The sequence below is a fragment of the Podarcis pityusensis genome (genome assembly GCF_964106645.2).
Source record: "Podarcis pityusensis genome assembly, chromosome: 2".
Classification (NCBI taxonomy): Eukaryota; Metazoa; Chordata; class Lepidosauria; order Squamata; family Lacertidae; genus Podarcis; species Podarcis pityusensis.
This window is the reverse complement of record NC_138029.1, coordinates 4,253,352-4,278,503: the sequence shown is the minus strand read 5'-3', so window position 1 is coordinate 4,278,503 and position 25,152 is coordinate 4,253,352. Positions and strand designations below refer to the sequence as shown.

The window sequence follows — 25,152 nt, the reverse complement described above, 5'->3', positions numbered from 1 at the left end:
GAGGCTCACGGGCCAGGTAGGAGGCTTGCAGGCCTGCAGGCGTTCCTCACCTGACATAGAATACCACGGGGCAGTGAGTCCCCCTTAAAAAAGGACCTGCCACATTAAAGACCAAAAGTGCAGCATTTACACTATAGTAGGTTTGCAATGAAATTGCAGCAGCTTTTCTGGGGACATATCCTGCAAAAACAGCTGGAGTGAATACACTCCAGGATCTTTTTTTCCTCACCCCAGACTTTACAGGACCCCTCTGATTCACACAACACAGCTGATAAGGGGCAGATACATAATGTGGCATGTTTTGATCTCAACTTCCAGAAAGCTTGTGGCAGGCTGGAATGCAGATCTAGTCTATCAGGACCTCTTGCTTGGACCTGCCCAAGGACACAACTCACAATAAATCTGGCTCAGGGGACATATCTTCACCATTTTATGATTCACCATTTTAGCAACCTTCAAGGCTCTGAAATGTTGTCCTGGTCCTGCTCAGCACATATTTTATTTTCCCTCCTTCCTTCCTGCACATTTTACTCAAGGCAATTACGCAATGCATGGCCAACCTCAAGCAGTGCTGAAGAAGTTCCACCAACATCCAGCACTTCGGTGAAACCATCTGTGTGAATACAAAGATGCCCGTGTTGGAAGGAACTGCATATGCAGCAGCTGCAACTTCATAGGCTGTTCGTGGTGCAGCATCTTGAAGAGCCAAGCCACCGTTCGCTTGTTTGTAAACAGCTAATTTCTTCCATGTTGGGCAGCACTGCAAAGAAACCAAACCACAAGACTCCACTTCTGTGTGCATTGTTCCCACCTGTGTGTATGCGCATCCTTTGGAGCCCAGCATCTTGCTCAGAGTCAAGCCCAAATAGATTTTCACATAGCAACCAGATGAATTTGGCCCTGAAATAATCATATCTTCTCCCAACAAAATCTAAGGGGTTGAGCCTTAAAAAGAACAGAACAGTCATTAAAAGAACAGAAAAGTCAGTTGCTGCCTTTGGGCTTCCATATCTACTGAACTACCACCACCCCAAGCCCATTTTACCTGGGCAAGGATGGGGAGCATTCCTTCTTCCCCACAAAGCCTAATTCCCTATGGGGAGGGGAGTAGTATGGGCCACATACTGGTGGTAGGCGGGGCTTACACACACACTCACATTAGGAAGAGAGGCAGGGCCAAATTCAGGGGTCTGGTGGGTCAGATTATGCCCATATTCTAGAGGTCTCTCACCCCTGTCTTAGAGAACCCACCCCCTGGAGTCTGGGGAAGCTTCTAGGCTGTGTGCACACTATAACTTTGCAAAGCACATTGTTTCTCTCAAAAATTCTGGGCACAGAGGGTCTACCAGTGTGTGTCATGGTTTGACTTGATCATGCCTACTACTGGCATGAGGGTTGGCCAAGTGGTCTCTGGCTGAAAAAAAGGTTTCCCACCTGTGCTCTTCACCTCCAGCTGCTCTTTAAGACAGTGGCCAGTTGAGATGCAACTCTGTGCTATACAAATGGTAGACACATCTCTGCAACAGCTGCTTGAGGCTGAAGACTATGGCTGTGTACTATAGGTGTGTATTATAGGTGTTCAAAGCTATTTATCCCTGCAGAGAATTCTGGGCACCATAGTTTACCCCTCACAGAGTTACAATTCCCAGCACCCCTTAAAAGACCACAGTCTTTGGGGGGGGGGGAATGGGTTTTGAATGTGCTTTTAATTTAAGGTATAGTGTGCATGCAGCATTAATATAGCAAACATGCAAGAAGGAAACATTTAATTGTTATGCAATAATCTGAGTACAGGGGAAAACAGTCCTCCACCCCAGTAACAGAACATACCCCTTGTTCCCAGGTGTTGCAATTAGAGCCTTTGCAACCATCAATGTTTGCAGAGTGAGCTGTTTGTGTGGACACAAGACATTTTTGCACCCAGCTTTGCGTGTGTGTTGCATTCTTTCCCACACTGAGCCTGCATAGGACTCACAATCTTTCTTGCTGTTTGCAGAGACTTTTCCTAGTCATGGCAAGAGATAAGCACATTCCTATCTTCTGTGCTCAAGTTCCCAATAGCAAGGGGTTCTGGGCGTGGCAGAAAACAGCAAAGGAGTGAAGGTGGAGTGGCAGAACCCCCAGTGGTAGGCCCACCCCATTTATTTTTTCTTCATCACTGTTGTTTTAAATGGGGAACCTGAGGAGGGAGGGGTGTCCTAAGGGAACCTCATTCCTCACTTTTGGAATTTTCTGCCACAAGGCAGATCAGTGGTTCAGGTGCAGAAGTGGCTGGTACCTGATGCTGGGGCTGATAGGGCAGAAGGCAGGGAGACCAACAGTAGGTGGTGTCAGAGCCAATGACAGGCAAAGCCACCTCTTGGACTGGTTGTAAATATGAATGCAGGCAGGTGGCAGGCTGGCTGAGAGCAGACTGAGGTTGATGTCCTTAAGGCGACAAAGTGAGTGGCTCTGTGCCTCCCTCCCTCAGCTGTCTGTTAGCTGGAAAGACAAAAGGCCAACAAGGAGACTTATGTGAGCCGGAAGCTGGATGGCAGGCAGGAAAGGCAAAGAGAGCGTCATGCTTCCCTTCTGCTGGAATCCAAGGCTTTGGCTATGGGATAAGCAGGACCCTCTTGGGGTTTTGATGCTGTGAACACCTCCATCACAGGCTCAGGTTGTATATATGTGCAAATAAACCATATATCATAAAAACACCAGAGTCTCTGCTGTGCCTCATTCCGAAGGAAACACGGACCCTGGAACCCCTGGAATCTTGCCCTGCTTGGAGACTGGGGTGGTTTGCAACATTATATACATCACATGACTGTTTTATACAAGCACATCTGTTATTATATGCAATAACAGAAATCAGGAATTCAAGTAATATATGGTCATACCCACTCATTCAAGAATCACACTCTCATTGCACACAGCGCTCCACCCCCTCCACTCTATTCTCACTTCAGCAAAATACTCAAAACAGCCAACAACCCCAAATCATGGGCAAATCCTACAGCTGAAAAAACAAAAAGACCAACCATTTCCTCCCCATCTTTCACCTGGAGCAATGCAAATGCCCTCCCACTATCCCTCACCTACCAACAGAATCAAAGCTGATTCCCAAAACCTCATAGGGAGCATCCCAGTTCATCAAGTAAAACAAAACAAGTCTCCCTAAAAAGAACAAGTATACCCCAAGAACAACACATTGAAAAAAGGACAAATCATAGCAGGACTTATCTGCATGCCATTTGGCTAAAGACCATATTAGATATCACTTTGCATTTTGCTGCTTAACATTGCTCAAGGTAGAGCATCTGATGCAGTTTCAGGGTTGAGGGACTGGAGCTCCTTGTTTAGCTTATACCCTTGGGATACAAAGAGAGATGGCTGCATGCAAATAGCACAGATCAGTGAGTTAAAGAGAACTAGATATTTAGATGCCTTAATTGGCTAGATGTTGGTCATTTGCAAAAATCCCCTTTCATTCCAAGGCTCCTACATGTGTTTAAAGTAACAGATTACTCCTTTCAGATTAGCTTTCTTGTCTGGTTTTGGAGGAAATGGTTTCCAGAACAAGGGATCCAAACACAGCTGGTTAACTGCTTGCATTTAAAAGGCATACCAGGAGCGATGCCTGGAGGTAACCAGCCTCAGCCACTGCTTCACCTCCTCCTGCCGCCACCAGATAAACAGACCATTAGCATTTGTAGCCTCTAATGGGTCTGTGGATTGTTTTGTTATTGTTTTTATTATGTATTTTGTGTTTTTATCTTGTATTTTTATGTTATGAACTGTCCTGAGATCTACAGATGAAGAGTGTTATATAAATTTTAAGAGCAATAATAATAATATTATTGCCCAAATAACATGGGCCTCTTCCTTCCTCTGTACTTCCTCTAGCACTTGCTAGGTAAGTTTAAAAACTGATGGTGAAGGCAGAAGTAATATTTGCACAAAGAAAGGGGCCAAGTTCACTGCATGTATATGTTAAAGGAAAATATAATGAAAATGCTGTACAGATGGTATTTGACTCCTGTAAAATTAGCAAAGGTATACCACAACAGTGATAATTTATGTTGGAAATGTAAAGAAAAAGAGGGTACTTTTTATCATATGTGGTGGGCCTGCCCCAAGGTGAAAGACTTCTGGGAGAACATTTATAATAAACTGGAAAAAATGTTGAAATATACATTTATTAAGAAACCAGAGGCCTTTCTTCTTGGAATAACAGGTTTGGAATTTTCCAAGAAAGATGTTAAATTATTTTTGTATGCCACAACTGCTGCTAGAATTTTGATAGCAAAGAAATGGAAAACACAAGAAGTACCAATATTGGAAGAGTGGCAGATGAAGATGATGGACTTTTTGGAGCTGGCCGACCTGACTGGAAGAGTCTGCGACCAGAAGGAGGAGGAGTACCAGGAAGAATGGATAAAATTTAAAGACTATTTAGCTAAACATGTTAAGATAACCTAATTGGAAAAGCTTGCAAATACAAGATCGGCCTAGGATTTAAAAATGTAAGGATAGGAATTAAGATTTCTTAAGCCAGATAGAAGGAATGAAAGATGTTAAGTGACAAAGATAATTTTTCTTTGAGAAGATAGATTTGGGAAAACCGTTAAAATGATATATAATGAAATTCAATCAGGGGGATTTGAGGAAGTCACTTAACAATGTTACCAAGTTTGGTTTAATTACAAACAGGATGTATGTATGTTTGTTTGTTTGTCTGTTTGGGGTTTTTTTTGGAAAATTAATTAAAAAATTGGAAAAAAGAAGTAATATTTGCACAGAACAATTGAAACTATGAGACTGCGCCATCTTGCATAGCTGCTAGGAATCCAAAAAGCACTGCACTCAAACCCCATTCAGGGGCAGCTGGGAGGGGTGTTAGCCGGCAGACAGCACCCACGCTCCCACATGTGTACTTGCCCTATACTTATGGGGAGCTGCTGCTGCTGTTAACATCTGCCCACCAAAGCTGGCGGTGGACTGTGGCTCTGATGCGCACTAGTGATGCTCAGTGTACAGTTACAGAAACACCGTGTTAGAACCTTTCAGACTCTGGACTTAGTAGTTTAGGTAAGATGCAAAGCTGCCCCATAGTGAGTCTGACCACTTTCCCACCTAGCTCAGTACTGACTGCCAGCATTTCTCCAGGGCTCCAGAAAGGGAATCTATCGCAGATTTACTTGGAGATGCCTGGGATTTGAAACCCACACTGGAGGAGGGTGCTCTTTAGCTAGTAATGTGTTACATCAAAATGTGGTGAGCTGGCCCACTCCCTGCTCACTCTGCTGGGTCTCTGCCCCCCAAATCTTGCCCTGATGGCTCCACTGATAGGAACTATAAATTTGTGCCATAAATAAGAATTTTTAGCATTTGTACAGTGCTTTCAGCTGTAAGAATCAAATGTGCTACATGATCACTAAGTCAGCTTATGACTGTACAGTGGTACCTCGGTACAGGCACCAGTGGTAATTCGTTCCGGAGGTCCAATCTTAACCTGAAACTGTTCTTAACCTGAAGCACCACTTTAGCCTCCCACTGCCACTGTGCTGCTGCTGCACGATTTCTGTTCTCACCCTGAAGCAAAGTTCTTAACCCGAGGTACTATTTCTGGGTTAGCGGAGTCTGTAACCTGAAGCGTACTTAACCCGAGGTACCACTGTATACTGTACATGCCATGCATTTACAGCATAATTAAAGTCCATGACTCCCCCTGCCAAAGAATCCTTAGAACAGTAGTTTACCCCCCACAGAGCTACAGCCTCCAGCACCCTTAGCAAACTACAGTTCCCAGGAGTCTTTAAGGGAAGTCATGTGCTCTAAGTGGATGGTGTGTATGCAACCGTGATCTCAGCCATCCTCATGACAGCTCTGTGAAGTGGGTTCCCCATGCAACCTGGGGACCCCATGCAATCTGCAGGGGGAATTCTCCCGTCAGTGACTTCAGCAGGGAAGGGAGGCGTTGGCTTCCTTCAGCCCTTTACAGTGATCCCTGGCAGGGCTGGCCCACTCATGAGGCAAGGTGAGGCAACTGCCTCAGCCTCAGGTGGCAGGAGCCACAGGGGCAGCAGATCCCAAGGTTGGTCTTTCTTCCCTGGCAGGAAGCGGGTTGCTGTTTGGGGGTCTGCCTCAGATGCCCAAATGCCTTGTGACCACTGCGGAAAGGGACTGAGGCTCTGCAGTGTTTCTAAGCCCATGTTTGCCACAATCCCTGGTTGCTTAAGGGGGCAAGGGGCACTCAGCCAACCTCTGGCACCTGTGTTTGTGTTGTCAATGGCAGCCATTTTGTACTGGCACCCTCAGCATGTTTATCAAAATATTAGTATCAGCACCTCAGTTTTTACAAAAAGCAAATGCTGCTTACAGGTAAATCTGCAAAGGATTGTGTTGTAAATCTGCAATGCTGCCTATGCTCTTACAAGGTACATTTGTCAGAGCTGGTAATTAGCAGCTAGATTTGCACATCAAAGAACTTTCTGGACCATCAGTTTGTAGCACAAAAGACAGGCCTGTCTCTGCATTGAAATAAATTTGAAGAACTAACAAGGAAAAATCCCACCTCATATCTGTTTTAGCCCCTAATTTGCTTTTTAAAGGCAGTAGCTGGCGATCTGAAATTGTGTTTGTCCCCTCAGTAATTTTTTGGGTGTGTCAACTTTATTGGAATACAGAAAGTATGGTGATTACAAGGAGTTATTTCCATGAAGAACAAGAATGGGGAGAAAACCAGGATAAAAGCAGAGACAAATATCAAAGCTTTAACTAAAATTGTCTTCCTTCCTTCTAATATGGTCTTTATCGGGAGGGGGGGATCTTTGGTACTTGTATGGCTATTAACACCGGCAAGATATACCTTTTTTATCTTGAACAGGTGTTTTGCTTTGCTGTTCAGGAGCTTATTCCTTTTAAGTTGTTCTTTTACTTCCCAGTGGAAGTTGAATATTCACTGTCTTGCCTTGCTCCCATTTACAAGTCCGCGCAGACATACACCCCCGGTCTCCACTTAACAGAGCGGGGCCACACCTGAAAACGTTCCTCCCAGGTGTCGAAATGTCCGGGGAAAGCCGCGTTAAAGAGCTCCAGCTGCAGAGGCCCTTTTTGTGCAATTCCCCAAGAACGAGAAGGGAGGGTCCCCTGGACAAACCTGGGCACCTGCTGCCCTCTGTGGGCGTCTCGGCCGCAGGGAAGCCTCGAGCGGGGAGAGAGGGTTCTCTTTCTGCTCGGGGTTACCTTCCAGCGAGAGAAGGGTTAAAACAGGTGCGCCCCCCCCCCCCGTGGCGAGGCAGGCCCGGGCTCCGCCCCTTTGCTTTCGAAAAAGCCACTCAGGTGCGGCGAGTCCGCACTCGGCCAGGACCGCGCCCGCCCCCTCGCCCGGCAGCGCATATAAGGAGGGGCGCGCCCGCCCGCCGCCCGAACCGCCTTTTGCAGCGCCTGAGCCGCCCGCCCGCCCGCCTTCCTCCCGCTCCGCTCGACCCCGAAGGCGCCACCATGAAGAGGACCACCACGACGTCCACCTCGTCCTTCCGCAGCTCCTCCGCGGGCCCCGCGCGCTCCTTCAGCAGCCGCTCCTACACGGCGGGCCCCGTCGGCGCCTCGCGAGTCAGCACCTCCTATGCCTCCTCCAGCTACGGGGGAAGCCGCTTCGGCGGCGGCGGCGGGGGCTTCCGAAGCAGCTCGTCCTTGGGCGGCGGCGGCATCACGGCCGTCAGCGTCAACCAGAGTCTGCTGGCGCCGCTCAACTTGGAGATCGACCCCAACATCCAGCAAGTGCGCACCAAGGAGAAGGAGGAGATCAAGACCCTCAACAACAAGTTCGCCAACTTGATTGACAAGGTGGGGCCTCGGGCGGGGGCGGGAGAGACCCGCTGGACGCTGGGGGCGCGCGGAAGAAGTGAGGGGGGGGGACGGGACTAGAGGACTCCCTGATTTGGTTGTGTGTTATTGGGGGGTTAATTGACGCGGCACCACCAGCGCCTTACACGGGGAAGAGGGGTCCCTGGCTCCGAGGAGCACACAATCCCAGATAAGGTGGGGGAAATTAAATGGTGAGGAGAATGGAGGTGGAAAGCTGTAGGGTGGCAGCCCAAGCAGTCGGTTAGAATCGACCTGTGAGGGAACCTCTGTAAAAGTTCGCACCTCTCTTCTGTCAGCTGATCTATCCTTAATGAAGGAGGGTGTGTGTACCCAGGTGTGAGATGGAGGAAAGGGAGTTCGGCAAATGGCAGTCTTTACAGTGAAGGAGAAGCACAAGAGAGGCCTTTGCTGTGCAGGCAGAGAAAGTGAAACCTGGATTCTACTCGCGGGTGGTGCGCAGGAATCTGTGTTGGAAACGAGAGGCTAAAGATCGCTTTTAAAGAGCACATTCATGGGCTGAAAGTTTCCTGGACTTTGCTCACCCCCCTGGTGGGGGAATCAGAGCTGGTCCGGTGTGTGATCAGACCAGTTGAACAAGCGAAGGCTCCTCCTACAGGTGTGAGAGCCGACTACACAAAAAAAGTTCTGTCTACTTTCCTGGTTAAAAAGGACGTGGGTAGGGAAAGAGAGGAAACCGTAAGGTCCTCAATTACATTTTCTATCAATGACTCACCATATATCATTGAATGCCCTCCCTGGACGGAAGGGCAAGCTGCCCCCTTCTGCAGAGGCCTTAGTCAAAGGTTATGAGCAATTTTGTTTGCCAACAGATGGGGCTTTCCTAAAGGTGCCTTTTGAGGCTGCAAACCTTTATGCAACCACCTGGGAGTAAGCTCCGTTTAACTCTGTGCTGCTTACTTCTCAGGAGCTATTTTGCCAGGTGCTGCCATAATGTTTCCACTCTCTAATTATAGTCTATCTGTCAGGAGTGGTTGCAGGATTGGGCTGTCTCCCACTACTGCCATTCACAATTCCCTCTGTGCTCTCAACCTTGATCAAAAGTTTCATTCTCACTGACCCTGACCCTGGGCTAACACTAATCATTAGAAGCAAGCTTTGAAAGGCTGCCTGCTAACCAGTGGTAAGGGTCCCATTTAGACATCCATTCCCCTGTGGATTCTTCGTTGGCTGTTTGCAGTCTTGGGGACCCCAGCATACACTCTAGGTAGTGGGATTCCTGTTTACCCTCCTGTGGGTCTTTCTCCTTTTGGGAGTGAAAATGTGAAGACAGCTGCCCTTGGTCCTGCCCTGTGGTCTGACTCCTATTGGGCAGCTTCCTGTGAGCTGGGTTTCCGAATGTCTCTTTTGAATACTAGTGGGTAGAAGCCTTCAGACTTCCTCAAAGGAGGAAGAGTAAAAGCATTTCCCCTAGCATTAACTATCCTCAGCCTGATGTAACCAATTGCCAAAGTCAGGGCCATTGCAGGAGCAGGTAGGAGGGAGGAAATATGCAGGTATGAGAGGTGAAGCTGAGGAGAGGGAGCTTACAAACTTTGATCCTGCAGCCAGCTTCTGAACTCTTATAAGCAGAGTTAGAAAGTGGAAGCCTTATTTCTGTATGGCACCACTTATGCTAAAGCAGAATGGGAAGAGGGAGAGAACCACCAACTTGAATTCCATGTGCATTCCTGGCTATGCCAAGTTTTTACTAAAGAATATCAGACTGGATTGCAAAATTTGGAAGGTCCTCCTCGCCTATAATAGTTTTCTGCAAAAGTTCCTGCATGGAGCCTGTGGCAGGCTCCTTGATACACCTGGACGGGGCCCTTCCAATTTGTGTATTGTCTCCGAATTTGCAGGAATGCTTTCAGTTAATTGGATTCCTTTGCATTCAGTTCATGTCAGGCCTCTGTTTCCTACAAAAAGATGCAGAGTTTTAAATCGGGTGTATTAAGAGACCAGGCGTGGTGTTTGAATGTGCACAAGATGGTACCTGAGTGGAACCAGACAGGACTCGGGTAATTATTAGTGTTAATAATAAATAATACAGGAGTCACCAATTGGCTCCACACCTTTTTAGCTCTAACACTGCTGCAGCTTCTCATGTCTGGAACCTACAGAGGTGAAGGTTAGACAAGAGGGCTTATCCACACTTCCTCTAGTCCCACTGCTCCCCCCCCCCGGAAAATAGCTCTTTAGCACTCAGAGCAAAAGGTAATTTCCCCCAGATTGAAGTTTGGTGTAATTTAGAGCAAAAGAGTGGATTTTCCCTGAGAAGGGAGCAGGAAAACCACTTGAACCTGTTTTCTAGGAAGGGCTTAAGCGGAAGTGTGGATGAGCCCAAATACAACTCTCTCCACACTGAGGACTCTACTGTTTGTGGTTAGAAGGTGTGCACAAAGACACTCACTCCATTGTTGTTACTTGCCATCTGACAGGGCTTCTGCATTCTGCGTTTAAAAATGGCTTCCAGGTCTAAGTCTTAGTTAGCGCTGCCTCAGATTAAGCATACAACCTAAACACCAGCAATGCCAACTCCCCTGTATGTATTATCACCTGGGGGTAATCTTATATGCTTAAATCTGGCTTTAATAAGCATTTTGCCACTACAACCATGGAACTGTAGTTCTTTGACGTCGGGGCAATGAACCTCTAATTCAAAATTGATTACTCTCAACAAACTACAACTCCCAGAATCTTTTGTTCATGTTAGGGCTGCTGGAATTTCCCGAACATAGCCAGGATTCGGCTGTTGGAAACAGCGCCTGCGCATAAATCGCTTTAATGTCCGGGAGAATCTGGACATATGGCAACCCATGTTGGAAGTGTAGATTTTGGCAAATTTCCTTTAAAATAGCTCAAAAACATTTTTTTTTAGATTTTACAGAAAAAGCCCAACAACTTTTGTGTCCAGATTTTCACTTTTTGAAATATGGAAACCCTAATGGTGGTGGTGGGGAAAGAAAGCGAGGCTTGTGGAAGTGGTATAAAACAAATAGGAAGTTCGCCCTGCTTCCTTTGCTGGAGAGCATGAAAATGGTTGCCAAGTGGCAGTTGCTTTTAATTGCTTCCTCTGGCAGTTGTTGCTATGTGGCTTTGTAGCTTGTAATATTGATCAGATTCCTCCCCCCCCTTGTTGGTGCTGCTGAAAAGTTTGCCTTCATAAAGTTCTCTGATCCATGATAGTGGGCTGAACTTTTGCTGTGTGGAAAAACTTTTCACAGGGAGCTTTGAAAGTGGTCTCCATTATGGGCCCACTCTTCACTGCAGGAGGATGGGGTGAGGGAGAAGGAGTGATAAATGCAAGGCCAAATGTATAAAAGGGGGAAGACCTCTGGCAAACAGTAGGCACTCTGAACTAAAAAGCTTTCTCCTGTATCCTGGACAACCTTTATTAACACACACATCTTAGGCTGAAATTAAGCTGCTTTTATTGACCACCTGTTTATGGTGTTTGATGAACGTGGGCAACAGCTGTCAAACAAGCTCCTAACCAGAGGCCTGCTGGTAGTCTAAAGGTCTTTTATTTGGCCTGAGGCCTTTTAAGAATGTGCCCTTCAGTCATTTCTGATCTGCAGAAGCAGCAAGGTCCTCTCAGTGACTGGTGTTTCAACAATGGCTAGTAGCCATTGGTAATCTTCCCCCTGCAAAAAAGTATATTGGAATCTGAAATTTATTTAGTGTGGTTGGTAGCTCTGTGTTGGGGGTAAACTCCCAGGATTCCTTGGGAAGCCATCGCTTTAAATATATGGTGGGGGTGTGCCAACTGTGAGATGATAGAAGATTGCACCATTTTGGCATCTGATGAAACAGGTGGAAGAGACTGCAGACTTCTACAGAAGTGAGCTTTCTATGTTGAGTATTTAACTGGATGGAATCCCTTCTGTTCTCCCCCCTTGCCTCCAGGTTCGCTTCCTGGAGCAGCAGAATAAGATGCTGGACACCAAATGGAGTCTCCTGCAAAACCAGAAAACCACCCGAAGCAACATGGACGGCATGTTTGAGGCCTACATCAATAACCTGCGCCGGCAGCTGGATGGCTTAGGGCAGGAGAGAGTGAGGCTGGATGCTGAGTTGGGCAACATGCAGGGCCTTGTAGAAGAATTCAAGACTAGGTGAGTGGGGGGCAGCTGGGTTATTGCACCTTCATTATTTAATCTTCCTCTGACTAAACAGCATTAAGCGAAACCTGAGTCACGCCTGTTGTCAAGGCTGTGAAAATTCCATAGTTGCTCTGGAATCAGCTCTACTATTTGGCTTCCTGAAGTTACTGCATTTCTTCTTTTTAACATAAAAGTTGTTAGTCCACACCAGTGATGTGAATCGCTCCCTATATTAAAGTTGGCAGTGGTGTCTGATGGCTTGGGATCTGTTTTCCTGACAATGACCTTTTGCTGCCCATATGTCTGATTAATGCAGATGTAATAGTCCCAGTCTCTGGGTTGCAGTCCGTGCTAACCAGGTTCCCCACTCTAATCAGGAACGTTAGCAAACGCTGCCGAAGAAGGAACCTGATTGGTGCTAATATAATTTTAAGATGGGGGGAGAGGAATTCTTTCCAGGGAGCAACTGTGTTGGAGCAAATAAATGCTCTTACCTGCTTCCCCCACGTTCCTCTTCACACACCTGTGGTCACTCTCAAGGCGGAGTGGGGCTCTAGAAACTTACAACATGAGAAGGGCAGATTGTATGCTGACTATTTTACTGCTTTAAGATCTTCAACCCTATGTTTCTAAGATGCTTCAAAGCTTCTGGAGAAATGAGAATTAAAAAGCATACAAAAAACAATCTCTAAACAATGCTATACTTGAAATGAATTGTTCCCTTTAAGAGGAAGTAACGGATGGAAGACATTTTTGCAGAATCTTAAAATGGTTGGGTCATAAACCTGCACATGGTAGCTTTACCCCCCCCCCGACTCTTCAGTCAAGTGTACACACCATGTTACCTGAGTGTGCTGTTCTTCTCTTCTTCCTTGTACCAAGCACAACTACAGCTGCTGCAGTGCACCACCAGCAAGGTGAACGAACCAGTCTTGCAAGTGTCTGACTATTTCCAAAATGAGGCTGACACATATGGACACCCTGCCTGCCTCTCCGGACATACTTGACAGTGAAGGGAATACTGTTCATTAGGGTTGCGAGCTTTCCTGGGACTGGGAGGGTGCAGGGGTGTGGTACCTAGGAACTCCAAGGAGACATCTCTGACCCAGAGGAGGAGCTAGGCAGCCTTTGGTGATTAGACCACAACCCACTCCTGAGCAATCTCCAGAACAGGATTAGGATCTCCGTCTCCATGAATTTTTGGCATATATTATGTCTGTGGTGGTGTCTGCCACTCATGCACCTTGCCTCACAAAAGAGGAAGAGAAAACAGACTGGAATAACATGTTGAAAAAGGGGGTGGTTTATAAAGAGGAACACAGCTGGGATTGGATTGCACCTGAAGACAGAGGCTGCAATCCTATGCACCAGAGGATGAAGATCATGTGGTCATCCGGATGCGGCTCTGCTTGTTAATTGAACGGGATGCTAGCTGAGTGTCACCTTAATTTTGGTTTGTGAATTGAACCAGGTGAAACCTAATTTTGGGAAGTTAAAGCTGTTGGGACTGAGCCTTGGTAGGAAGTTTATGATGTCTGATTCCTCTGTTTTAGAGGTCCTTTGGGGTTGCATGTGGGATATTTAGAGTTTCTTAGGAGAAGGCATATGCACACTCTGCACATACTCAAATACAGTGTCTCCACACATGCTTCCCAAAGCAGTCTTTGCACCAAAAGCATGTGGCCTTGGTTTAAATGAAGCCATTCTAGGCTCACTTGTCACCTAAACTAATCCATCCTGTTCCTTTTCCCCTTAGGTATGAAGAGGAAATCAACCATCGTACTGAGAAGGAGAATGAGTTTGTCCTTTTGAAAAAGGTGAGTGATTTCCTAGCTAGTGGTTATTATGCTTTGTGACAACTTCGTAGAGGTCTTTAATTATAATGGTGGCTTGTGCTCTACCTCCTTAGGATGTGGATGAGGCCTACATGAACAAGGTTGAGCTGGAGTCCCGTCTGGAATGCCTGACAGACGAGATCAACTTCCTGAGGCAGCTGTATGATGAGGTAGGCATCACCTTGAAGGAAACAGATTGGCCAGCGTGCCAAGGCTTCCAGGTTCAATCCCTGTCATGTCCCTGTGGCTGGTCGGCATGGACATTACTTAACTAGATGGACCCAAGCGTCTGGTGCAGGACAAAGCAGGTTCCTATGGGCTTTCCTCCTATTCTGCTTGGGAATACCAGGGGGAACCTGTAAAATAAGAACAGGCAGCCCAGACATATCCATGGACTGCAATTATTACTAGTATTTCTTAAATTTGTTTACTGCCCCATACCCACAGGTCTCTGAACAGAACAAAATAATATAAAAACACAAAATACATAAGCAAAATAAAAACAAGAACAACCCAATACCCCTCCCCGCAAAAGAAACCCCACACATTTTGAAAGGGCATTGCATGTCAATCGGCCAAAGGCCTGGTTAAAGAGGAACGTTTTTGCCTGGCGCCTAAAACTGTATGAAGGTACCATGCCAACCTCCCTGGGGAGAGCTTTCCACAAACAGGGAGCCACTGCAAAAAAGGCCTCTTCTTGTGTTGCCACCTCCAGACTTGTTGTGTAAAGAGGCTATCAGGGTCTTTAAACTTTATAGCAAATCTTTTTTCCACCTCCATGTCTAATGCTGAAAATCTTTTTAGCTTCCTGGGCCCTGGTCTCAATAAGGTTTTAGCTACTCTTACTAGTGTGTTGACACATGAAGAAACTCCTCCTTCCAATACCGTTAAAGTTGACTTTCCAGTGGCTCAAGTTTAGCAAAACTTATCTTATTGGGCTGCATCTCTGCAGGCATTGTTGGGCAAAGTGTTTTGCTTTCTTCCAGGAAGCTGGACTCTTGGAAACTTTGCTCTAACCACTAATAACATGGCCTAGGAAATCTCAGTACAGGTGATGGAGTAGAACCAGGATGGGGAACTTGGGGCGCTCTGGATGTTGTTGGACTCCAGCTCCCATCATTCCTGACAACTGCCCATGATAGGTGTGGCAGCCCAACATCCCTATCCCTGACCCTAACTGTTGAAACCTCTTGCAGAGAAGAGGGCTGTGCCTTTGTGGCAGAGCATGTACTTTGAGGCCTTTCTTGGTTCATTGCATAAGAATTTTTTTAAATTTAAAGCTTGAAAAAGAAAAGATGATGTACAGAAGTTAACATGAAGTACCAAGCATTTTTTAACAAAAACTGAGAGGAAATAAAGAAAGAGGAAAGGAAAGGACAAGACTTCTGATTCTGTATCAGCTGTATATAGACTTACGCAAAACACTTGCTCCAGAATAACATCTAATTCTTCTACTTTCCATAAACCAACCTTTTTTTCAGTCTTCAAACCCAGATAGCCAGACAAGTTCCATTTTCCTTTTCACAGTAAAAAGTCCCTAAGAGGTTCCTGATGATTTATAAATGTCAACAATGACTTTTCTCTGAACACGTCAACTCTGCCATCTCTGACAAATCCAATAATTTTAATAACCATTTTTCCATAGTAGTTAATAGTAAGTCCTTCCATCTTTGTGCATATAGCATAATCTCTGCTGTGAACAAATATTGAAATAATCTTCCATAATCTTTTTCTAGTTGTGTATCCTATTAGTCCCAGCAGGAGGAGTTCTGGCTCCAGTTGAATATTAACCCTCAAAATCTTCTGTATTAATGTATTTGTATCAATTTTTAAAGCTTTTTTAAGATGTCCACCAAGCATGATAAAATGCCCCTTCATTTTCTTGAAGGCCTTTTTGGTTCCTCATGGCTGTTTGCTTCCTGATCATGATTAATGATGGTAATACCAAATTGCCTCCAACTTTCTCTCCATGCAGGAGCTGCGTGTAATGCAGTCTCAGATCAACGACACCTCTGTGGTCCTGTCTATGGACAACAACCGCAGCTTGGACTTGGATGGTATCATTGCTGAGGTCAAAGCACAGTATGAAGAAATAGCTGCCAAGAGCCGGGCTGAGGCAGAGAGCATGTACCAGATCAAGGTGAGCCCCCTGCCTTGCTTACTCCTGGCTGGGCTAGGAATCCTTCCTGTTTAGGGTGCAAATTGGCATATTATGAGGGGGGGACCTTTTGATCTGTGTTTCTCAATGTTTTTTGTTGGTATTTCTGGCTAGACATGAAACCCCAGTAAATGGTGAGAAACTTCATGTGAATGAGCTTGAGGATTTTCATATTTATCTGCAATAGGTTGACTCGTTCACCCCCAGTACTCTGCGAACTATTGACTGTGTTATCATCACAGTCCTCATATCACGTTCATGCCGTGTGGCCAGGGAGAGTGAAACTTCCCACAGTGCCAAGGATGTAAATCTTTGCCTTCTAAAATCCTGAATTGCCAACAAGTTTACATCTGTTCTCCTTAGTGAAAGACAGCCAGTTTCAGATAACATAATGGAAATGGCGTGACTATATTGAAACATGATGCTTCCACCCTTGTTTCGCGCCACCTTTATGGTAAATTGATAAACACTGCCCCATAATTTCAGATTAAAAAGCAACAATCCTAGCAAAATAATCTGCTTGGACTCCGAGTATGGAGGAAATCTGCAACATCTGGAGGGGGAATGTATGTATAGACTGCTGGCAAGAATACCAAGGGCTAGTGTCCTTCCAGTAGATTAGCTAACTTTGCATGTGAAATTTGTTAGAAAGGATCCTGAATTTTGTGAGTTTTTGCATAAGGTAGGGTTGCCAAAACAACTGCCATTTACTGGCATAACCTGCAGAATGGTGTTCTGACAAGAGTCGGTGTATTCTATTCTGAAATGCCCCTGAACTCCATGTGCTGCATCTCCTGGCTTCTATGTTGTCTGATGGATTTATATTTTTTAATTGGAAGTGAACTGCCTTAATCCAAGCTAATCCAAATGGGGTGGATGATGGGAGTGGGGCTGCCAAACGCATGCTGGTGAGCATCAGTATTTGAGATGATGATGGGTGGAAAGTTGCCCTTTGACATCAATCACGTTAATCATCATAATTTGGCATAAAGTATGAGCAATGTGCATAACATATATATTATCTCAGGGACAACAGCCCTGTATTACTATGATCATCCTTGTGTTGCAGACGGAAGCAGGTGAGGCTAAGAGATAATAGCTTGCCTAAGGCCACGTGAGGAGAGTTTGTGGCTGTAGTGAGATTTAGGAAGTATTTCTGCATTGTGACTCATACTCTTAGCCACTCCAGTGTACTACCAGTTTTCTTGGAAGTTGCAGGAGGCGTATGCAGAGGACCTGCCCCATTCGTATTGTACCTGTTCTCCAAGAACTTCAGGGGCTGACCCTAGTTTAGCCCTTCCAATGGGACGTCTTAGGTAGCTTAGGAGACTTGCCCCCCCCCCCAATTTGTTTTGTGCCTGGGCTGCATTACACACTGCAACATCTAGAACATCCTGACAAAGAATGCTGGGAACTGTAGCTTACCCTGCTCAGATCTACAATTCCCAGGATTCCTTTTTTAAAGGGGCAGGAGTGCTTTAAATGTGTTTTAAATGTATGGTGTGTATGCTATGTTAGACTCATGTCTGCTCTGAAATGTCAATAGGTCAATAGGCCTTTCTCAATCTTTGGTCCCTAGATGTTGTTGGGCTACAGCTCCCATCATTCCTAGCAAGTGGACAGGGGTCAGGGGTGATAGGAGTTGTAGTTCAAGAACATCTGAGAAAAGTTGCTCTATTCCCTGGTTGGTGGGGAAGAGAGGGGACCCATCCACCCACCCAACCAACCTGCAGCATCCCCCCCACTCACCAGTGGAAGTCTCCCCCCTCAGTCTTACTGCAGCATTAGGGCATTGGGGGAGGGTCACAGCTGTGGAGGGTTAAACATCTCCATGTTTAAGAGGTTGCCCTCGTGTGTGTGTGTGTGTGTGTTTTAAGTGTTTAATCTGTCTGTCATGGCAGTAGTAACAGAGCACTCCATCTGAGTGTCTGCAAGGGTCTTCCCTTGCTGGATTCTTGAGATTCTCTGACCCTCGCCTTTTACTGACAGTCACCTTTTTTGGAAGTTGTCACATTTCTCTTTTTATCGCCTCCCTGTAGTATGAAGAGCTCCAGTCAGTGGCGGGCAAGCATGGAGATGACCTCCGCAACACCAAGAATGAAATCAACGAGCTCAACAGGATCATCAACCGGATACAGTCAGAAATTGAGGGTCTGAAAGGCCAGGTCAGGAGGCAATGTTTGTGATTGATACAGTGCCATATATAATAACATTAGCCAAAGAGGCAGGCCTCTGACCTCATGGAACTAAACCACCTACCTGTACATAGGCAAATGTTTTTGATTGCTCCAATATCATATTGGTTGTGCTTTCCTTCAAGTTCCATTGCTCTTGGCAGAACTTGCAGTGCACCATTTCCCTTGAAACTGAAGCACCTAGTGTTTTCAGTGCTCCTAAATGCTTGGTTTTGGAGCAGACAGAACAGCTCCTCCTCAGTGTTCTTTTCCAGAGTGACCCTAGGAGCCAGTCCTCAGTGGCTGTCTCGCCTCCTTTCAATCGTGACTGTGTTATTCTCAGTGGTGAAAAAACTCCCCTTTCTTTCATGCAGACTGGGCACCTCCAGGACACTGGAGACAGGGACCCAGAGGCAGAAATAGGACTGAGTCTTTGGCACACACACATACGCACATACCCATATGCACTTTGGAGCACTGCACCGCTGCTTCTGGCTTTGGGGATTTTAACAGGCAGTGCTGAATGTCTCTCTTGCAAATGGGAAAACCATTGGGCTCTTCCTTTTTTCCTCTCCTCCCCAGCGTGCTAATCTAGAAGCTGCCATCACCGAGGCTGAGGAACGTGGGGAGTTGGCCGTAAAGGATGCCAGCAGCAAACTGTCTGAGTTGGAGGCTGCCCTGCAGAGAGCCAAGCAAGACATGGCCCGCCAGCTGAGGGAATACCAGGAGCTGATGAATGTCAAGCTGGCTTTGGATATAGAGATCGCCACCTATAGGAAGCTTCTGGAAGGAGAAGAGAACAGGTGGGTGCCAAGACAGGGCTCTGACATGTGTACTTCTAAAAAAAAAAGTGCTCTTGGTGGCATTGGGGTGGTCATATGGGACCTAGTTTCCAGTACTGCTTGTGCCTGCAAAAAATTTGGGGGCTAATGTACTACTTTGTTTCCAGTTGGTGCATGTTCCCTTTCTTCTGTAGTAACTATACTGCAATTCCTCTGGGATGCCTTTTCTTTGTCCTCCTTTTATTACACTGATTATTAATGCCAGAGTGCCCCTCCTGAAAGCTAGTGGAACGACCAATAATGCAGAATGGACTGGACTGTCCAGTAGAAATTCACCTGTAAAGCATCCACCACTATTTTGTCCATGGCATGTTGCAGAATACACCTGCAAACACCCCCAACTCTCTGGAGCCCCCTCTCCTCCCACCCCCCACAATCAGTAGCGCATTCTGGCAGCAGCATATGCTCCAGTGCTCTGTCCTTGCATGGGTGTGCAGCAGTTGGGATTGCCGGCACATAGACAAATGCTTCCACTTCCACATAGACCTTTTCTTCTAGCAGTTCCATTTTTTTGTCCCTGCTTCTTCTGTCCCTGCCTGCTGATCTTGTTTTTGCTTTGTCAGGCTGGAGTCAGGGATGCAGAACATGAGCATTCAGACCAAAACAACCGGCTATTCAGGTAAGCAGACTTTGCAGCTTCATTGAAATAGAGGCATAGGATGAATCCACGGGGTTATGTTTTGAGGCATGGAAGAGTCATGGCAACTAGATTTCCCTTTTCTATATCACAATGCTTTGCTGGTGATACACCAGTTGAAAAGCAGATATAGCCAGCGCTACCAATGAGAGGCAAAGCCAACTCCTTCTAGATCGGTCCTCATCCTCCTCTGAGTTCTACATGGGCAGGAGGTTGACAGCCAGTGCAACTCCTGGAATGGCTGAAAAGGGCTGCCTGGCAGGTTGAGCAGTGGGCAGGGCACTATTTGTCCCAGTTAACCAACCTCCATTGATAGGTGGAAATTTTGAAAATATATGGTATCCACTATCTATGCTTGAAGGAGCTGGGAGGCCCCCTGTGTCATGTATTCCCCAGTTTCTGCCAATAATAGGAGCAGCAATATCACCCCAGAGGGGGGGGGATTAAGGCTGATAATTCCCCAATGCAGATTGTGTTATGGTGCGCGGGGGGGGGGGGGGGGAATCCCAGAAGCATCACCGTTGCCCTGAAATCAGTTCTGTCCCAGAATCCTGACCAAGGGGACCCTGGGATGCCCAGAGGAAACTTTTTAACAGGACTGCCCCACTGTTGCATGGATGACTCACATTGTTCTGGGAACTGATTAACAAAATGGTTAGTTTTCATCATTGTAAATGGCTGCTAGCCATGATGGCTATGTTCTGTCTCCAGTTTCGGAGTGATTGCTGACTGTTAATTGCTGGGAATTGCAAGTGGGGAGAGTGCTCTTGTGCTCAGGTCCTGCTTGCAGACTTCCCACAGGCGCACTGGTTGGCTACCATGCAAACAGGATGCTGGGCTAGTTGGGCCACTGGCCTGGTTTAGGAGGGCTGCTCTTATGTGCTATAGATGTTGTTAGCTGGGGCAGCTTCTTCCCCTGTCCAGGGTTTGGAAACACCACTCTGTCTCTAATATTAAACTCCTTTGTTCCCACCCAGGTGGTCTGTCCAGTGGCTTCAGTAGTTATGGGGGTGGCTACAGCTCTTCATACTCAAGTGGTGGATACTCCATGAATTCTTCCCCGCTGGAGAGCTCTGCAGTCACCAAGTCGAGGGCCATTGTCATCAAGAAGATCGAGACTCGGGATGGGAAGCTGGTGTCTGAGTCCTCAGATGTGCTGTCCAACTGAGATGCTGTTTGCATCCAAAAAGAACCACCTCCAGCAGTTTAGAGTGCCTTAAATCCAATGAGCCTTCTTTCATCTAGCCAGGTCAAAAGGTCAATGGGAGGATTGGGGAGGGAAAAGGGCAGGAGAAGGGGTAGTGGAGCAATTTTCTTCTTCTCAACCTTTGCTGGGGCATCAGATATCACAAGGGGGACCTGCAACAAAATGTTGCAGGGTGGTTGCTCCTACTCAGATTTCAAGCCATCTCCCCCTGTTTTTCCATCTATTTTTCTCTCCCCTAGTTCCCCTACCTAAAGAGCTGAGATTCTCCTTAACCTGTTGTTAAATCTCTTCTTTGTGCTGTTTAGGCTATGCATATATAGTTTTTTGTATCCCTTCCTCTCCCACCTACCCTGACTATATACACAAGTGATTTATATTCTAAGTACCCCCCCCCCTGCAAGTCTGTAGACACTCCTGTTTTACTCAAGAACTATTATCAGTGACTTTTTGGGTGCAGGGAGAGAAGCTAGGACTGCTCTTATACCTTCAACTACAGGTTGAATGGTAGAAATCAGCAGGCAAAGCTTCTCATAGTACAGAGCAGGCAGGCAGGGCTTGTGGCCAACCCATGTTGTTGGACTGCCAACTCTCATCAACCCCAGCCTGCATGGGCAACAGCCAGGTGATGGGAGTCCAATAATGTCTGGAGGGCTACTTGTTCCCAATCCTGCTGTAAGCCAAAGAGAACCTTGGGCAATATAGAGGTGCCTTGGTGCCTTATACCCAGGGGTAATGAAGCTTGATGCAATGTCCTGTCTCCTACATGGAAACAGCCCCAAAGGTAATTTTCTCTGCCTCCTTGGAATGTTTTTCTACATAAACTTCCAATGCAAGGACTTTTGTCTTTGCGTGATTATTTTACCATGATGGGATTGCCCCTTTGTGGAATCCTTGATGAGCCTCTGTAGAACCCACAGGAGATTTCGGTTGGATCACCTCCCCAATCCCAACTCATAGGTCCTACCAAAGATGCAGACACACACAAACTTAGAAAGTGTTGAAATCTTCCTGGTCCTAACCTTCCACAGCTGACAAGTTAAAGTGATGCTGAATCGCCCACCCAGCTGGTTTGCAGGTAACCTTTCTTTTAGGAAGCTGGTGGTGGTGCTTCCACTGTTGCTCCTCCTGCAGTAGACATAGCTGAACTTCTCAATGAACCCTGTGCATTTTTACTAGGAAGGAAGTTCTACTTGAATTCAATGGGGCTTGCTTTTTTAAAAATATTTTAAGTAATAAACACACACAAAAATAAAAATAAGCATTGGTAGGAACTGTGGCCTTAAAAGTACTGCGTCCGTTCACTCCCCCAAACTGAGAGAGGGAATGAATGTGAGCAGCAGTATCACTCAGTCTAGCTGGATGAGGGCAGAAATGTCTGCATTTCATTCTTAAAACACACCTTAATTACATTTTAGTTGCCTCCAGCATGGTTTTGATGTGGGAGATGGCTTTGTAACTCCCACCCCCTTTGCAGGGCCAAAGTGGTGGTTAAAAAAACTAGACTGGGGCACTTGGTTAAGCATTTAACAACCCCAATAGTCCACATTTAATGCAAAAGTGAGCCCCAAGTGACTCTCCCAAGTTTGTAGAGCTAAGGCATAGGCCTATATATGCATGATTACTTGGGGGGCTCATCCCCATGTAAGCACCCATAGGATTGCAGCCAGGCAGTCTTTTTCATTCCTATGGGACTTGTGGATTAAATGGGTCAGGAGGGTGGACTGCATTTCTTTTGTGTTTTTTCTCCCCTCAAATGGTGTCTGTGCACAGCAAACCTCTCACCTCAGACCTTGTTTAATAAAAGCATTAATTACACAAAGATGTCGTCATTCATTTTCTGCACCCAAGAATCACTTGTTTTGTGTAGGAGGTATGCAGCAATTAGGGAGCTGTGGCATGTTCTGGCTTAAGGAGAAAACTGACTGATGGAAACACAGAACCAAAGTAGGTGGTGATCAGGAAGCAAGGCCCTTGGTGCCTTGTTCATCTATTAACTTACAAGACACCAGTTGACACTCCTAGGCAATACTGATATGACATGTGGCATACAGGTGGAGGACCTGAGTCTCAGATCCAAATTCATACTACATAATCACTCCTGCTTCTGTTTCTAATGGAGTCTAGAAAAATGTCCACAGTAAGTTCCCTTGAGACATCTGGTTTTCATCACATTGCCAGCTAAATGATGTGATGTATTGGTTGGCGTCACGATTTTTCCCACATTGTGATTTTTGCATAGCACAAACAAGATTCACAATGTATTGCCAGGCAGAAAATGATGAAACCGATGTCACAATACGGATTTTAAGCTGGTTTTGAAATAACACGATTCTCCAACCAGCTTACACTGTACAGTGGATGCTCAGGTTGTGAACGTGTTCCGTATGGGAGGCAAGTTCGCAACCCGCAGTGCCACGTCTGTGTGGGTTGCGATTTGGTGCTTCTGCGCATGCGTGACCACCAAAGCCCAGAAGTAACCCGTTCCGGTACTTCCTGGTTTCGGTGCGTCCGTAACCCAAAAAAACGCAACCTGAAGTGTCTGCAACATGTGGTACGTGTTCTTCAAAGACGTTAGTGGGCCCAGGCCCTGTCTGCAGGAGTGAACCCTTTTCACCCCCACAGGGCCACAGCTGCCACTTACTCTGGGATTGTTTTTTTTTGGGGGGGGGGTGTTTCTCCTTGGTAAGAGTGCTATTTTTTCATTACAAACAACTTGCAAACAAACCTGGAACCTGGTCACTAAGCCCAGATAGGGATCTTAAAATGCCGGGAAAATATAAAACTTCCCCAACAGCCTGAATTTCAGTGGCCACAAATGGCAGCAACACCCCCACCCCCACCCCGAGGGCCTTCTCTGTAGTGGCGCCTGCCCTGTGAAATGCCCTTCCATCAGATGTCAAGGAAATAAACAACTATCTGACTTAGAAAACGCCTAAAGGCATTAATGTTTGATGTTTTATTGTGTTTTTAGTATTCTGTTGGGAGCTGCCCTTATTATTACTAGGGGTGTTTCTCGCTGAAGCCCTTCCTGCATCTCACTCAGGCTTTTTTTCATCAGAATTCCCACCCTCACCTACAAGAACCAACAGTGGGATTTTCATCCATTCTCAACCCCTTGCAGTTAGTCATCCTTAATTAGGGGGGGAAAGAGGCATTGTGGAAAATATGGAAGCATTTATTGCACATGAACATTTTAAATTAAACTCGGCAACCCCTGTCTCTGCCATGAGGCAGCGGCAGCTTCCTCATTTCTTCATCCTCTTTTAATTAAAGTGGCATCTGAAAAATAAAATCTCTAGCGGTTTCTGGAGATCAGTGCGAAGACCGTCGGCGAGTCCGGGCCGACACCGGGTGATGGCTTGGCTTCCAAATGTGGCAAATCTTTGGCATTGTGGGAGCACCTGGCTTTCCCAGCTTAAGTCTCTGTCCCACATCATCCCCCACAGGAAGCAGGCTGGGGGGAAGACCGGAAGTGAGAGCCCAGGATCCTTCGTTCCGGCCTGTGGCGGAGAAAGAGCTGGACTCGGGAGGTGATTGTGCTTCTTTTTCTCTTTCAGCCAAGCTGTGGTTATTATCAGAGGAGACTGGCAGCTTGGAAACTGTCCAGGGCACTGCGCCCTTCCCCACATATGGACGGAACAGACAGCTTGACACTAGGGGGCCTGAGATCAGACCAGCACCGGCCGCTCCAGCGGCTTCAAGTATTCCCTTTTTTGCTGGGAGCAAATGCCTTTGCTGCAACCCCCAGTCAGGGCACGATGGGTTTTGTAGGATCCAAGCCCCAGGGAAATCGGGGGAGAGGAGGGCGCTGGGCCTCGAGAGCCTGCAGCCTCTTTCTCTGTGAGGAGCAGAGGTGCCTGGCCTCTGCAGCAGTCCGTGGGACCCGGTGCCTGTGGCCCTGCCCTGCTGGTGTTGGCTGTGCTCCCCTTCTCAGTGCTCACAGCGGACGATCCTGGTGCCTCTTTGCAGGGCAGCAGCGGCAACACACCTACATGGAGGGCAAGGCTGGGCCTGCTAGGCTTCTGAAGCTGCTTGTGGCTTCAGCTGAGCTTTCTCCATAGCCGTGCCATAAGGAAGTGAGCGCTTGAAAAAGCCCAGCTGTGGAGGAAACACAGAGACAAGATCAGGGCTTATAATGTAAAAGGTACAACCCAGGAATCTTCTCCGGGGCAAACACCACTGCAATGAACATGCCTTGTGCACATCTCTAGATACTCACCTTCATCATGATGGGGAGACAACCAAAAGAAGGAAAACTCCCCCAGGAGACATTCCCAGCATAGTTTACCCATAACAGTACAAAACAAGAGCGGGACTGCTCCACCAATCTATCCACGACTCTAGC

General features: G+C 46.6%; 2 protein-coding genes across 4 annotated transcripts in view; one reads left to right on the top strand and one right to left on the bottom strand.

Annotated features, from left to right (window-relative positions):
• Window positions 1–7,429: 7,429 nt before the first annotated feature.
• Window positions 7,430–22,626, top strand: KRT8 (keratin 8). Its single transcript, XM_080987520.1, has 9 exons — window positions 7,430–7,830; window positions 11,758–11,966; window positions 13,711–13,771; window positions 13,864–13,959; window positions 15,765–15,929; window positions 17,987–18,112; window positions 18,704–18,924; window positions 19,527–19,582; window positions 20,578–22,626. The coding sequence occupies exons 1-9, from the start codon at window positions 7,486–7,488 to the stop codon at window positions 20,766–20,768; spliced, it is 1,470 nt and encodes a 489-aa protein (XP_080843646.1). The 5' UTR covers window positions 7,430–7,485; the 3' UTR covers window positions 20,769–22,626.
• Window positions 22,627–23,961: 1,335 nt separating this feature from the next.
• Window positions 23,962–25,152, bottom strand: part of ITGA5 (integrin subunit alpha 5) — a 68,964-nt gene continuing 67,773 nt past the window's right edge. For all 3 annotated transcript variants that reach the window (XM_080989955.1, XM_080989953.1, XM_080989954.1), the window contains exon 30: window positions 23,962–24,905. In XM_080989955.1, coding sequence (XP_080846081.1) covers window positions 24,822–24,905 — 84 coding nt within the window. In that variant the 3' untranslated portion in view covers window positions 23,962–24,821. The remainder of the gene's footprint in view (window positions 24,906–25,152) is intronic.

Bases quoted from the DNA above. Each gene is read 5' to 3' on its own strand.
- KRT8 (XM_080987520.1), top strand. From the start codon at position 7,486: ATGAAGAGGACCACCACGACGTCCACCTCGTCCTTCCGCAGCTCCTCC. The intron at 11,967-13,710 runs GTGAGTGGGGGG...TTTTCCCCTTAG, and splicing joins GTAGAAGAATTCAAGACTAG to GTATGAAGAGGAAATCAACC. The intron at 19,583-20,577 runs GTAAGCAGACTT...GTTCCCACCCAG, and splicing joins CAAAACAACCGGCTATTCAG to GTGGTCTGTCCAGTGGCTTC.